At 47.3% G+C, this 15,945-nt stretch overlaps 1 protein-coding gene across 2 annotated transcripts in view; it reads left to right on the forward strand.

Annotated features, from left to right (window-relative positions):
* The window catches only part of WDPCP (WD repeat containing planar cell polarity effector), a 145,357-nt gene extending 131,840 nt beyond the window's left edge, over window positions 1-13,517 (forward strand). For both annotated transcript variants that reach the window (XM_088053196.1, XM_088053195.1), the window contains 3 exons: window positions 4,912-5,006; window positions 6,515-6,543; window positions 12,530-13,517. In XM_088053196.1, the coding sequence (XP_087909322.1) occupies window positions 4,912-5,006; window positions 6,515-6,543; window positions 12,530-12,580 (175 nt within the window). In that variant the 3' untranslated portion in view covers window positions 12,581-13,517. The remainder of the gene's footprint in view (window positions 1-4,911; window positions 5,007-6,514; window positions 6,544-12,529) is intronic.
* Window positions 13,518-15,945: the final 2,428 nt, after the last annotated feature.

Here is a 15,945-nt window from a genome sequence, read left to right on the forward strand (position 1 = left end):
GCTTACAATACTATGGAAGAAAACTTCTCACGGCTCTCCTGGCTGGCCACAGCTGCTTGAAGCCTGCCAACAAGAGTTTAGGTTTCGAAGGCACTCCCTGTGACAACACCAGCCAGCTGGGAAGGTCACCTGCTGAGGGACAGGTGACTCCAACAACTTCTCCCCTGTGCTTAAAAAAAGCCACAGATGGTTACAAGCACCCAGCTGTGGCTTGGTTTGCCTCCAGTTTCACAGAGCTGCTCTTCTACAATGCATCTGCTGTCAAGTCTGCATCAGACTTCTTCATGTGAAGAAATCTCTATAAAAAAGGAAGTTTTAGTGTTTGGACCCTACATAAATAGGGCTGTTCTCTGTTCTGCGGTCATTGCAGTGGTTCATCTCTCCGTCCCAGATACTCCAGCACTACCAGAGACTTCTGGGTTTGTAATTGGCTTCTTCTGGGTAGCAGTGGTTCTTCAAGTTCCTGTAAGAGACCACACCATGCCTTTGCAGTTGTTCAGCAAGAGTATCCAATAGATGTTCTTTCTTCTTTCAGAGTCTCTTGTTATCTGCCTTGGCTTTACATCTTTGTACCAGCTACTCACACCAATTACTACATTACTTCATTTCTAACACAAACACCCCTGTCAGTCCCAGATACTCTCTCAAATCTGCATTTCACTCAGCTTTCTGGAAGCTCATCTCCAGCACATTTTTCTTTCTTCCTTGTATTTCAGCTCTCGGGACAGCTGAGGCATATCTCATGAGTTACATCTAGGCAGAAGTTGCAAGCAAGGCCCCTGTGAAGACTAGCAGAAGACACATTTCATTTGCCTAATAAACCTTGTTTCTGATGCCCTTCAGGGAGTCTGACACCTCCATATGTGTTACTGAAGCCCAGTTTTCAGGCTGTGTGATTAAAAAAATCACTTCAACTAACTCTTCACATCATCATCTCCTTTGCTTAACCAGGAAAGCCATAATCTGGGATGAAGACAGGGACAGAAAATGGAAGAAAAGGCTAGAAACAACATAATCATTCATAAAACAATCTCAAGGGTTTCTTTCTCTAAGAACTTATTCTTGATTTAACTCCATGATGTTTTATGGAAGCAGCAGTGGTGTTGCTGCCAGTGGAGAGCTGTTGTCAGCTTTCTGAGCCATACACACAGAGACACAAAGTTATGGGCAGTAAAGATTTCAGGACAACATTCCAGAAAGGAGAATTTCATTTGCTGCCTGATTTCTTTAACATAAAATAACAGTTAAACACCACCAACAATGCACAGTCCAGTGAATAATTTTATAAGATAAAGATCTCACCTCTGGCTTACATTTGGCATTGACCATTGCCTTCTCTCTTTCCAAGTGCCAGCTATGTTTTAGCCTGGAAGTTCATGTCCTCCCATTATTCTTATTATCTGTTTATGAAAACATTTTGATCAGCATAACCCTGCAGCAGAAGCCTGTACTTGAGGAGAATATTTTGGATGCTGTTGTTCAGAGGGCCAAGGTAGCATGCTGATTCCCTCAGCCACACAAAGGAGCTGATCAGCTGCCTGTGAGACTGCTTATTTCTGGGTGAGTCAACCAGTGAGTGCCTGTGACCATGTCAGAGTCTGGCACCAGAGTCACACAGAGCTGTGACTGCACTCACGCCTCTGCCACTGCTACTTGATAGCTGCAGTGTGGGTTTCCTCCCCATCAGTGTGTCATCCTCTTTCCTTACCATAATGTGTTGTGGGCTTAAATATCTTCCACTTGTTGGCAGTGTCAGGATGTATTTGAAACTACGTTGGAGGGGTTTTTCACTCATTATCCATCTACCTAGTCCCCATCCCCCAAACCAGAACTACTCCCATTTTAATTAGGCTATCTATTATTTTAATACAAGTTATTAAGATAGAAGGCAAAAGCGTTTATCATCACAGTGATTTTTATCATAAAACTTTATTGTTTGTTATGTTCTTAAACATACACACATTCCTACTTCTTTACAAAGTTTTTATTTAAGCTCATGTCTGTATATTTTGAACTGGTAGCATCACTGGCCAAAACTTAGGAAGTTCTAACAGCATCTTTCAGACCTGTATGTCGATTATTAGATCAGCATAGAGGGAGGGAATTATAGCTATCCCACAGCATCCCCTTTTCTGTGTCACATAAAAAACAACATTAAATTGATTTCTTACTCCTACTTGACTGTTCTGTGCAATTCAGGTAAGAATTCATCACTGCTATGGCTTCCACCTTTTTCAAAAGTCCTTTTTAACCAGGAAGCAAATCAAATCTTAAAATAGCAGGAAGATAGATTGAGGAATAACGTCTGCCAGGTCCAGGTGTAATCCTAACAGCTGCTCTATCTGCCTGAGCAGTTTTCAGTTCCAAATTAACTCTATTAATAGGTGTGATGCAGGGATGTGGCAATGTAGCAGAGGAAATTCATGTCAGAAGTGGGACCCAGCAGCTCAGCTGGATCCAGTGCTGTTCCTGCCTGGTTGCTGCAGCCTTCCCTCTCTTTCCCTCTCTTCCTTCTCTTCCTTCTCATTCTTCACCACTGCTCAGCCCAGGAGCTTCATGTGCCTTGAGAATGCAACAGCAGGCAGATATAGATGGCTTTGTGCAAAGTTGCACTCTCAATTTCTACATCTATAAAACTGAGATAATACATTACCAAATTCAGAGGGGCAAATTAATCAGTCAGTGTGCATACTGCACCTTGAAAATACAAAATTAACTCTTCTTAGCCCATAAGTGCTCAAGATGCATCAAGGTGTGCTCCATGGCCTCTTGATTCCAGACAAAGGTCCTCTTGATTAAATTAGGTTGCTAATGTATTAATGCATTAGCACACTTGAAGAAAGAAAAGTTTGAAAAAGCAATTTGGCTTCATCACATGAACGGCGTGTATGCTTAATGGAAATTTTTCCAGCATTCACAAAACAAAGAAAAATCAATAAAATGTCTGCCAACTGTTCCACTGAAAACATTTTATAATCTATAGCACCGAGACTCCTGAGCCAAGATAAACCAGCATTGCTGACAGAAAATACTGACAATTATTTTACATTGATTCAACTTGGCCCAGCCCAGACTGACCTTGTTTATTCATCTCAGTCTCTTAATTCATATTAACTTGGCATCAAAATGGGACATGTGGCATGTGTGCTGAAGACCCATTTCTGTATCTTACACTCAGATAAATGTAGTACATTGAGTACTTCCAGTGCCTTGAGCTCTTAGGTAGATTTATATGCATTAGACTGAACTGGTTAAGTTCCTTTTATCCCTGCTGGGCTTTTCATGTCTGTTGACTGTAAAACTAGAAGCTCAGTAGAGGTAACATCTTCTTCTAAGCCTTTGGATATACATGAAATCCTCCAGTACTGGTCAATTTTAAAGACACATCCAAAGAGGATGGAGGGTTTTAAGCTCTTTTAAAATATAAAAATAGAAGGGTTATGGCAATTTGGCAGCCAAAAAAGCAATTTGCAGGTCTCGGCAGAATCCGAGGCTGTGTGTAAGAAAGCTGATCAAGACACTACGGAGGAGATAATGGGGTCGAAGAGCAGAAGAATCCCCCTGCTTTTGCAACCAGCATAATCTGGTCTCCAATGAAGTTTCTTAGTTTCTTATACTGAACCAATAAAGCTTAGTGTGATGGGAGAGTTGCATTACTGCAGCTTAAAACTGTCTCGAGAAAGCTGATGAGGAGAGGTGATTTTAGTTGCTTTACATGTGCCCAGCTGCTTGCATAGCTGTCTTCCGGCTGGTAGTGGGAAAACAAAGGCACAGGGAAAATCTCAGCTTTTTCTTTAATTATTTATGTTCTTAGCAGTAATAAAGGGCTTTTTATGCCTGGAATGTATTATTTGTATTATCAAAGCTGAGTAAGGTTTTGCACTGTGGCAGTGAAGAAATTGGGTGCTGCACAAAAGCATTTTTATTCTCAGAGTTACACCGCTGTCGTACCTGAAAGCCACCCTTGAGTAAAACACTACTTGGGTTAGACTTGACTGCATCCACAGAGGAGGAAAAGCTACCCAAACAATGAGAATCCTCCCAAAAGAGTTCCCAGTTGGCCTGGCATTGGATGTTTAGTTTATTTTCTCTACTTGACTCATTCTTGATGAAAGCAATGCTCCCTTGGACTTCACCAAGCACTTGGCAGGTTGTGGATGGCAGGACGAGCGGTGAGTCAGCAAGCCAAGATGGCACAATGTGGCCCCCAGGTTTCCAGGTTTCCAGTTCAACAGCACTGGGAATGGATTGCATTTCCACATGCCTGTGTAAGCAGAGATTAATGATGACTGAAGAAACTAAAACTAGCAAAACCCAAAAAAAAACCTACAAAAAAAAACAACCCAAAAAAACCAAGCCAAAACAAACAAAAAACAGAACAAAAAAAATCCATCTGCCTTTTCCATAGCACATAGCTGATGCTTTCCTCCCTGCACCTCCTTCACAACTTGGATTTCAGTGATGAAAGTGGTGTAGGGACAAAAATTTCAGAAAATCAGTGCTGTATTTTGGGTCTGATACCCTCCTCTCCTGGCATCTGCCCAAATTCCTCCGTGCAGGGCTGCCAGCAGTGCCTGGTGCCTGCTATGTGTGTTGCACATCCCCAGCCTGTCCTGCTTAACAAAACTGTAATTACTCAAAAAACCACCAGCTTTATACCTCATCTTTGAATGACAGGACAGTGCTGGAGGGACTGCATGGCCAAATGAGCGATCCTAGTGACACTCAGTCAACAAAACTACTGGCATATGATAGAAAGGAGCTGCAGTTTGTAGCCAGGAAATTACACAGGCTGCTGTATACTTGAAAAGATAGAAAACAAACAGAAGAGCTTTGCTCTGCTCTGCAGTGTCTCCCCAGCTCTCAGTCATTTCTCCCTCCCTTTCAATCACTTCTGTTTTGTTTTCCAAGACCCACCAGCCGCAGACAGGCAGAGGACACTGTGCCTGGAGCGGATTGCCACACCACCTCCCTGATCAAGAAAACCTTTTCCAGCAGCCAGGAAGGTAAGTGAACAAGTCTCTTTTAAATATGCACAGGGGGATGAAGCTAGAGATATTGGTAATTTATATATTGAAAATTTATTTGGGTCCAGGAGAAAAAATAAGGCATTGCAGCGCGAGCTTGGTTTGTGCGTTCCTAGCAGGGAAAGGCAGGAGGACTCAGATACTAGCTCATGGAAAGCAGAATAAGTCAACCAATCACCTGAATCTCCTTATCTTGCAGCAGTATCCCTGATTTAACACAAACAAGCAGGGTTTGTTACTCCCAGCTGTTGTGGCTCTGTTGCTCTGTGCAGGAGCCAGCAGCAGCAGAGCCTCCCCGCTTCCATGGCTGGGGAAGCAGCAGCGCACGCGGTTCCTGCGGGGCTCTGGAGGAAGCGAAGGCGGCTGCCTTGCTTTGGCAGCACTTGGCATTGCCATCACATCAGAGCCCAGGGAGTGCAGCAGTCCAGCAGAGGAGCAGTCTAGCACAAGAAGCTCATGATTAAAGAGCTGTCCCGTGAAGGCAGCCAGGCAGGGATAGATCAGAGTGTTTGCACAAGGGGCGAGACAAGGATTTTTGTCTCCTGCCCTGTCCGGGTGTCCCATGGCTGTACTGACAGGCAGGTAGGAACGGAGCCAGTCTCCAGACACGGGGAGGCCGGGTGGTTCCTATAGCCACAGCTGAAAGGGATCATTTCAAACAAGCCAGTTATGGATACACTTCCACCTTGCACTAAAGCTGAACCAGCAGCTTGCCACCACCACAGTGGGATAGTCCTGCTTCCCACACTCTCAGGACGGTGCAGGGAGCTGACGGCACATTAACCCAACCCAAAAAAGCTGTTAAAAAATTTTCTTTCCCGCGGGCTTTTGTCCATCCCATGAACCATCCAGGGCACCACAATGTGCCCTGTGTGGGGATCAGAAGGCACCACAGACAGCACCAAGCAAGGGGCAGAAGGACACTGCCTGCTGCAGGACTTCTTTTTGATGTTGGCAGCTGTTAACTGGGCTCAAGCTGTAACAGGAAGCCTCAGCCTGAAGCAGCTCCTGCAGCAACCTGGCAGCACACAGCTCTCCCAAGACAGGAGGTGAGCACTCAGGCAGGCAGCCCGTGCTGAGCCCCACCACCCCAGGGCTCCCCCACTGCAGGGAGAGGTGTCCTGCAGCCAGGACTGTCCCAGACTGCCCATCCCAGTCCTGCTGCAGCTCTCCACCGAGCTGGGAGTACATGGGATCCCTGATCTGCTGGTGGCCTTGCATCTCCACACTGCCTCATCCACAAAAATCATGGTTGCTTTAACTTGTTGTGGTGTTTGAGGGAATATACATATCCTACGTATATAGACTTGTATAAGCAATATATTAAGTATTTTAATTCATCCATTGAATAACATGATATGAAATCGCTTTGTTTTATCAAAAAAGTGGAAGTTACCTAATACCTCTGTTTGTTTGGGTTTTTCAGTGAGTTAAATGGACTGTAAATAACATAGTGGGTGTTTTTGTTGTTTGGTTTTTTTTTTAAGGAAATATGAGAGCCGTTCCTTCAGAGCAGGTAACCCATTTCTGATTTATTATTTTATTTCTGCTTATTATTATTTACTCTAGTTTGAAGCTTCCTGAAACTCCCCAAGCCTGTCCCTGCAAGCTGTCTGCCTGCAGGGCTCTTGCTGGAATTGGTAGAAATGCTCCCATACGGTTCTGCTAGAGTAGAGCTTCACCTGCTGCTTTGTACTGAGCACAGCACATGAAAGTCTCATCCTCCATCCACGTTTATCTTACATGAGCTAACCAGCACTCAGATTGGCACTTCCAAGAGGAAGATTGCTGAGAAAAGGAGTGAGATGCTACCCCATGGTTTCATTATAACTCGGATTTAACTGCAAGGTGCTGCCAGTAGAGGTGGTCCATCCCTTCCCACACTGCCGGCCTCCAGGCCCCTGTCCCCTCTCCCACACTGGCTCCCACCTCCAGCCTGCAGGAAACTCACTGAGGGGAGAGGAGGAGACTTCCATGTGGGCAGGAAAACCTACCCTGCCCCTCCTGTCCTTCATCTGCCATGGGGACATTCCCTCCTGGCCTGGTTTGGGATCCTGGGTGGCTGGGAGTCAGTGGGGTGCAGACAGAGTGCAGATATAGGGCGAGCCTCTCTCCAGAGCTGATGAGTCAGCAGCACGCAGCACAAACGCGCTTCCTCAGCTCTACTTTGAAGGAAAAACTAAAGTAAAATACAACAAATTATAAATCTCATGGCAGCAAGGATGAAGGCACAAGAGTGCCTGTGTTTTATCCTCCTCCCAATTACAATTCCTGTTTAAACTTCTATTTTTGAGGCCAAAGTATTCAGTGTTTGGCCTCAGTGCAAACAGATCATTAAAAAAAAAAAAAAAAGAAAGGGAACACTTCAACCTCCCAGCAGAGCAGGATGGCACTTATTTATTTCTTTCATTACAAAACCAGCCTGTGCCAAGTAAAATTGTGCTCTAAGAGCTGTTCTACCAGTCCTGAAGCACTGAGGAAGAACACACAGCGGCCCCACCTCTGCAGCTTCCTGCAGGCCCCTGTGCATTTGCACTGGGTGGAGGATGGGCACCAGGTGCCAGGGTTCACCACGTCAGGGTCACACCAGAGGGAAATCCTCATCCCACAGGACCTCTTCATTGGCCTTTGGATGATTTTGGTGGCCTCAGAACACAGAGTGAAGTAAAGCACAGCAGCAGTGGTGGTCTGGAGACATTGGTGGGATCCCTGGGTTTGCAGCTGGGTTAGCCAGCAGTTAACTGTTCCTTCCCCAAGCCCTGTGGAAGATCTCCTTTCCTTCACATAAGAAGCTGAATTAATAAACTGAGAAGTTAATGTGAACTCTCTGGACTATAACAATGAAATCCACAAGCCCAAACACTCAGACTGTGTAAGGAGAGTGATGCACAGAGAGAGCTTTGCCATCACATCGTTGAGGACTTACCCAAGGGAGTGGTTAAAGTGTTCTTTGGTTCCAAAAAGTTATCTCAACTGAGTGGTCACCATGTCTAAAAGCTGGTGGGTCAAAGTGTGACCTCTGTGACCTGGGAGTAGGTGTTTGGATTTCAGCACACATCACAGAACTGCTTGTGCACAGGAAAATGGGGCACTTCCATCTGTGCTGCTCTGGACCCAGAGAAGGGAGGCAGCAGCTGTGGGTGGCAGAGGAAGATGGCTGGCAGGGTAAGGGGAGCCTGTAATGCTCACCAAGGTTTTTGGAGAAGAGCAGCATCCATGTAACACTAACTTTATGCTTCTGAGAAAACCTTTCCATCAACATTTTGTCCTGACTTTTAATGGCTTGTGGAAATTCAAAAGTCCTGCAGCAGCTGAGTACCAGCACAGGAACCAGCACACAGCAAATCAGAGCAGATCCTTCTAGCTGGCCTGACCTGTGGCTTTTGTTCAACCCATCCCAAATCCAGCCCAAACCCACCATCAGCAGCTCTTCCCCTGGACACCACCCCCAGCCTGCTGCATGGTGGACAACCCATTCCTGCGGTCCCACTTTCATCCCCCTGCTTCCCCAGGCTGGCGTCCCCCTGACACCACTTCCCGCATGTTGCTTCAGCGGGAGCTCACACAATACTGGGCTTGGTGCCACCCAAGGGGAGCACACCCAAAACCCGGCCCTTCTTGCACAGGCAATTCTGCAGGAAGATCCTTGCAGCTGTGAGCTGGAGGATTTGCTTTGCCCTCCTTTGCCAGTTTGTTGGGGGAAAGCTGGAGCCAGAGATGACCTATTCCCAGCGCAAATGGCCACTGAGGCCTTAGCAGAGATGGATCTGACAAGGGCCTGTCCTCTGTAGGTGCATCACAGCATGTGAACTCCTCACTCGCTGCTGCTCTCAGCTATGAGGAAGCTTCTCCTCCCTGAAACTGTAGAAATCGTGCAACAAACTGTTCCCAGTGACCTGCCAGAGCAACTGGTTGTCACACAGCCAAGCAGTGCTCAAGCTGTTGAACAAGATTTGTTTTCTGGAGGAAAGCATTAGAAGTGTCTCAGAGGCAAGGCTGTGCTACCATGGGGGTCACCTGTGTCCCTCCAGCACCAGCACGGGTCACCCGTGTCCTGCCTGTAGCTCCATGGTGTGAGGGTGACGGTGGGCAAGAGCTGCTGAGGTGTTCTCAGCTGGCAGTAGGACAAATGCAGTCTATGTGGCTTTGCCAGACTGTTTTTGGGCTGGCCAGAGCATCCCACCACTGAGCACAAAGGTGGGGATGAAGACAGATGGTGGAGGGATGAGGATAAGCTGTGGCTTTCCTTGCCCTGTGCATGGCTTGCGTGGGTATGGCTCCTCAGGTGACATGGTTGAAACAAATGAGGAGTGAGAATCCCATCCACAATATTTGGAACAGCCAGGATGTGGTGTTCATGTTCCATCCTGGAGGTGAGATTAGGGTGGCCTGGAGGACCGTGCTGCTTGAGACCCAGCCCAGCCCTGCTGCTCTGAGCAGGGTGGTCCCAGAGGTCCCTCCTGGTCTGTGTTCTTCTGGGATTTGGTAATCTTGAGCAACTGTGTAGGTTGGTTCAGAGTTTCCATGTAGCAGCACCCAGACTTGGATCAGTGAAATCAAGGCTCCAAACACCTTGGTCTCCTACCTTGGTACAAACAAGACCCTTTGGAAAATGTAAATCTCAGCTGCTCTCTCGTTCCTGGACCAGAGACTGATCTTCCACCAGACAATTCAAGATACTGAAGCCAATGGCTCCTCATGGCTACCAGGTGATAATTTTAATGTATTATCACTCAGCTGAGTACCTGTCAGCCAGAATGGTTTTGTATTATGCTGTTCAAGGGAAACAAGGCATTCCCAGGGAAAAGGAATGGTACCTATGGATCCTAGCAACAGGCATGCCCTTCCACTTAGTCATTCCTGCGGCCTGGAACCAGGCAGTCTTCATCTGAATAAAAAAGGTGTTTAAAATAATTTCCTGGGGCTCCTTCATTTATTCTCCTCTCTCCCACTCTTGTCCTTTCCCACCTTCATCATGCCCTTGAGAATAATCCCAGGAGAAAAAGCGTAGCCTCCTGGGAGCAATACAGCAGCGCGGGGAAGAGGTTTCTCTGTATTTCCCACTCCAGGAGAGTAGAAGGATCCTCTGTTCTGCCTCAGACCTGTGGAGACAGAGCAAACCACTGCCTCCATCCTGCTATCCCTGCAGGTCCGAGATGACTTAGTGGCTTTTCAATTACAGGGTGTGCCTTCCCATACCTCTCCTCCCTTCGCCTGCCGGAGCAGGACCACATCATTACCATGAAAAGCCCCACGATCTGAACTCTCCAGGGCACAAGTAGATGCTCTCCTGTCAGGATATTCATGTTTTCCTTCTCTGGAGGACTAGCAGCTCATTATCATAGGGAGCAGCGCTGCAGTGCTGGCTGCCCCTGTTCCTGGACAGCCCTCTTCCTGCACAATGAAAATCAACTCTCATCAAATTGTTACAGCATGTTTTATTGCCGGGGTGCTACAGCTGAAAAGATGCAGATATCAGAGGAGGATTCCAGTCATTACCACTCTTCAGCCTTTGATTAACATTAAATACCTCTACAAGCTTCATGCCACATCACAGGCTTCCCACACGACACCGCCAGGTCAGCTTTAGTGTGACCAGAGAGGTTTGCAAATAGGATTTTTTAAAAAGTATTTTTTAAAAAACCAAGTAGGTAGGTCTGCAGGGCTGGGTTCTTGTTCACGTCTCCCCAGACAGAGGCACAAATTACAAATCACAAATGCAGCTCAGATACCTACCTGATGCACTCTGGACCCTGCACCTTGAGGAATGAGGACCTACCCAAACAACCTTGAACTCTTACTTGGCCAGACATGGTGTGGGGTCTTTTTCCAGACTGCATTCACATGCCCACCTACTCTCTTAACCCCCAGAGCAACCACCAGCAGAAACCCCTCTGCATAAGGCCCTGACACAGCTCTAGGGACAAATGAGCCATCCCTTCCTTACCTTCAGCCACTGATGCTCCTCAGGGCTTCACTGAAAAAAAAAATCGTATTTTTTGAAGCCTGCAGCAAGTGTCATTCAGAGAGCAAGGAGAGCCCACAGAAATCTTGAAGCCACCCAAAACCCAAGACACATACACACAGCCCCACCATGAGGGCTGCTACCAAGGAAGGCACCTCATAACCTCCTTGAAGAGAGAGGTGCCTTACTAAGCAGAAGTCTCAGTGGTGAGGCTGTGCTTCACATTTCCACACTGGAATAACCTAGTGGGGTCTGGGATGCAAGCACTGGTTCAGGTGGGACATCAGGGACACCTTCATATCATCTTCAAAACACCTCTGGGGATTTTCAAGGAGTTGTATTTTGTCAGGGCTACCTCTCACCATCTCCCTGCAAGGGAAGAGCCAAGCCATGGGCTGGAAGCTCAGTGTCCATACACAGCTTGTTTGGAGCTGTTGCTGTTTTGCTGTTCCCTCCAAGCTGAGGTAGGGAAGTCGTGGAGGGAATGCAGTTTTAGAGGGAGATCTCTATCTCTGTGGTGAAGTGCACATGCCATGAGATGGAGCTGCTGCTCTGGTAAAGGTTCCTTGTGAAGCTTCAAGAGTTAGGAGATTTTCTTTTTTTTTTCATCTTTCCTGAAGTCAAGGAGCCAGGGAGTCACTGACATGAGCCCTGTCCATCCTCACCAGTGCTCCCACAGCCTTGACACAGCCCTGACAGCCATCTTCTGGGGCCAAGCTCACCCCCTCTTCCCACGCCAGCCAGTGTGTTTTGCCCTCTGAGACAGGACAAACACACGTTTCCCTTTGTTTCCAGCTCCACACCTAGTTTTTTTCTTTGCATCATGAAGAGCTGGCTACTCATCTGTAATTCAAAAGAAAGCAATGACTCACTAGACTACATCGCTTTCCAAGGCAAAGCATTTCATGCATTTCGCAGGCACGCTAGCCCAGGTTATGAAATAACCTCTGCTGGTGGCATACATTCTCCCCATCACCATGTCCTTTGCAAAACCAGAGGGCTCAGGCTTCCACCCTGCACAGGCACAGAATGCAGGACAAGGATTTGTGCTTAAATCGTGCATTTGCATTGTGTGAGGAATGCAAAATGCCATCCCCACTTTAAAACCTGGCTGGCCACAGGCTGGCATTAACCCAGCCTAATTAAAGGTAACAAAAACCTAAAGTTTCTCTTTTGCCAATAAGCTTCCAAGCACCAGGTGAGTCTCAAAGGCAGGTGGAGCCACAGCTGCCAACCCCTCACATCCCAGGGGACACCATGCAATGCACGGTCCCTGGAGCTGCAGCCCCTGGTTTTCCCAAGAACAGCAGGGGAAGGGGGGTGTGAAGTGGCTTAAAAACAGATGAGAAATGCCTTACCTTGAATGATAAGCCAGTCTTCACCATTTGGGGCTATATCCTTCATTCCCAGGCCAAAGTGGGACAGTGTCTACAATTGTCTCTTCTCCCTGGGTCGGGTGGTATTTTGATACCTGTGTTTCCATCCCCCTGTGCCTCTCCCTGCAGCCTGCCTGATCCTGCCTGTCTTTCCCCCTCAGGAGACTGGAGACAGCGGGTCTCTCCAAATTGTGCACTTTGGGCTGGTGTGACTGAGCTGCCAAAGCAGAGAAGAGGAAACCTCACCAAGGTGGTGAAGTTCACGGGAAGTCCTTCGGCGAACTTCCAGCCAGCCTTGGATCTGACCACCGGCAGATGACAAAACACCAGGCTTAGAAAATATCCTGTTCTTAGACCTCCAAATTATTTCTGAGTTCATATTGATATGTCCATGCACAAAGTGCCCTGTGTTTGCTTGTGGAGGGCAACTTGGTGACATTTTCATCAAAGACGTCAAAAATAGCGAGTAATCGCCGATCCCCATTTACTGTACCAACTCAATGCTGAAAAATTTGGTGGGGTGTCTTGGATGAATCCATAAGCTTTTCAGGAGAAAGTCTGTAATTCTCTATGCATTATATGTTTTTACAATCTTCACTTGGAAGCAGATTTGAATTTCCACTTAAGGCTCTGAAAACCGTCCTATTGAGATACCAGCAGATAAGATCTTCACTCAGGATACCTCTGTGAAAGAGCAGCCTTTCACAGTTAGCAGCATTTTTCAAAGAATGCTCTCAATTTTCATATCTAGATATATCATCTTAGTTGAATAACCATTATTTTGCCTTGAAAAAAAGATGCAGAGCCTCTTAAGCATCATTCCATTGGAGTCCAGATTTTAATCTGCCTCCTCTAACCACAAAGAGAAAATGCACTGAGAAGGGAACCTGTGCCAGCCCTCTCTATTTTTTTTCTGGCAGTGAAGAGGAGCGAGCATCATCGTGGGTCCTCCTCCCACCACCTGATGGAGCGCAGAGTGTACAGACACAGATATTTTGAGCTCTGTCATAGGCACATATGTGGGTTAATCTTGAGCCTTCTGGGGAGCACTGGGTGGTCGAGACGCAAAGCCGGAGAGCTTCTTGAATTTGGTTTTATGCGGTGAACAAATCTGTACAATGGACTGAGAATGAAATGTAAAAAACCCCAAAACCCACAAGCCATTAGAAGTGTTTCATTAACAGAAATTCTTCTTTTACACAAATAAAATATTTACGGTCCATTTTCCCCTTATGAGTCACAATTCTGCTGCCTGATGGGTGATTTTGGCTGCACTGTTTCGGCACTCCATCCCAACCTACACCTTTCCACACTTGTATTCGAAAGAGACACTTTGGTTTGAGGTTTGAAGGGAGACAAGGGTTTGCAGCCCGTAGGGTTTTGTACGCTCAACATGGAGAAACAAATAAAGAGAGCAGCTGCTGCCTCGCCTCCCCACGCAGAGCCGAGGCAGTGAGGGCTGAGCTTGCAGAGGAGCATGCCTTTAATGTCCCACGGATTGAAATTGAATTTCTGGAAAAGGCAGGGCACGGCGCTGGACCGCGGTGATGGGGGGCTTGTTCTGCCTAAGAGGCTGCGACACATTGCCTTGCCATACAGCTATTTTGCTGAATTGCAGCCATATTTCTGTCAGTACAAGTGATGGTCTATATGAGGGATTAATCTGACACCAGACAGTGATTCTTAATCCTTCAGTATATCATAATCTATTTACTTTGCATGCTAAGAGGATTTCAGCTTAAAAATATACAGGAAGTGATACTAGAAATGTACATAAGGTCCAGAATGCTGTTTCCTAAAATTGTAGTTTTTCATAAAAAAATATCCCCACATGGTTTTCTTGGAAAAGTCCTGTCTGTCCAGGAAAAAAAAATAAATTAAAAAGTGTTGAATAGGGATTTAAGTGGAAATAGGCAGATGTTTCCCTTTAGGCTTCAACCCTGTGACCATTTTCACCCTCCTCCTTCCCCACAGCATTTTGTGCTCAGCAGTGGCAGTTCGACATGAAAGGAGAGCTCTCCAGTACAGCAGCTTCCTCAGATGGGAGGTTCACCTGCAGACTTTTCACTGACAAAATCAAAACCAGGTTTGGAACCAACATGGGATTTTATGTGCATTAATTGCTGCTCAAAGTGTATGAATTAGCAGCGACTGGCTAACACGGAGGTCAGCGCAGGGAAAACCACAAACCAGTGGTTCCTTATTCAGCTGTAATCACCTGTTTTCTCTGCTCCCTGCCAGGAAGGCTGCCTACAAAATAACTGTAATAAGTCGTGTTAGTGGGCACAACTTCTGAAACTTACAACAGGATTTTTAGCCATAATTCTTCAATAATTTAAGTCATGCTCGGCCGTAATGGTTTGGGCTCCCAAAGCACCTCCTGCACCCAAAAGAGGAGTTGGCCACCCCAGCTGGCAGCAAACTTGTCCAGCCTCTGCCCACTAAAGGTGTTCCCATCACCACCTGTCCCAGCTCCCTGCCACACTCAGGGGTTCTACAGCAGAGCAGGGACACGACTCAGGGCGGAGCAAATAGGTCATGGATTATTCCAGGTCTGTGAAAGCACCAGCATAAAAGGTAAGGGCAGCCCAAGCTGGGGAATGATCTCCCCTCTGTCTCCCCTCCTGCTCACCCCAAACCCTGCAGTTCCTGGCAGGAAAGCCCCAGGTTTGGAGCAGGCAGAGGCAGCTTCTGGCACTCGGGAGGGGCGGGTGCTGCTGCCGGGGGTGACCCAGCCCTCGGCACTGCAGCCGCAGCCCCCGGCAGCTCCGTGCTCCATCATCAAGCGATTTTCATTTATAAAAACAAAAATAAAAAATAAAAAAATCATGGTAGCCATACACCCAGCAGCCTTCTTGCTGGAGAGGTGAGGCACGAGCCAAGTAGGCAGCTCTCTCAGAACCGGGTTGCCCTAAAAAGCTTGGCAATCCTGCTGGCGCCTGCCCCTGGAGCCGGGCACCAGGCACCGTGCCACCTTACCTGCCATGACTCGTGCTCGGGGTGGCAATGCCTGTGCCAGCCTTCAGGTAGCCCACAGTGGGAGAAGTTTGTAAAACAGGGAGGGTGCTGGGCTCCCCCAAACCCAGGCATGACCCTTCCCAGCCCGTGCTCACTCACCGACAGGCGGGAGTCAAATCTTATCTGCCCTGCTGGCAGTGACTGGAAAAAAAAATTGAAACAAAAATTGAATTGGAGCCAAGAATTGAGGACACAGCCGTGATTTGGTGTGATGTGGACCAGGTGTCCTCTGTGCCTCCAAAGCCACCTGTGCTCAGCAGCCAGCTTCAACACCATGGTCTGAGTCTGTGTGAGTGGGACAGGAAAACGCCCAGACTGCAGCGTGGGAGTTGCTGGATAAACCACTGAGCAGTGGCACCTGGTGTTTCTGGTGCCTAAATCGGGGTGGGGGGGAAAGTGAGGGGATCCCTTGGAACACCCCAAAGCAGAGCCCTGGCCCAGCCCTACTGTGGGGCACTGGATGAAGAAGTTTAGGACCATGTCACCAAAAACAAAATTCAGGCTCCCCTCTTGGCTGTGTCTCAGCATCACTGATTTTCTGAGTTATAGTGGAACACAG

This window comes from Pseudopodoces humilis, chromosome 3 (assembly GCF_049639895.1).
Source record: "Pseudopodoces humilis isolate 2021_Gansu_Grassland_sample_001 chromosome 3, ASM4963989v1, whole genome shotgun sequence".
NCBI classification, from domain to species: domain Eukaryota; kingdom Metazoa; phylum Chordata; class Aves; order Passeriformes; family Paridae; genus Pseudopodoces; species Pseudopodoces humilis.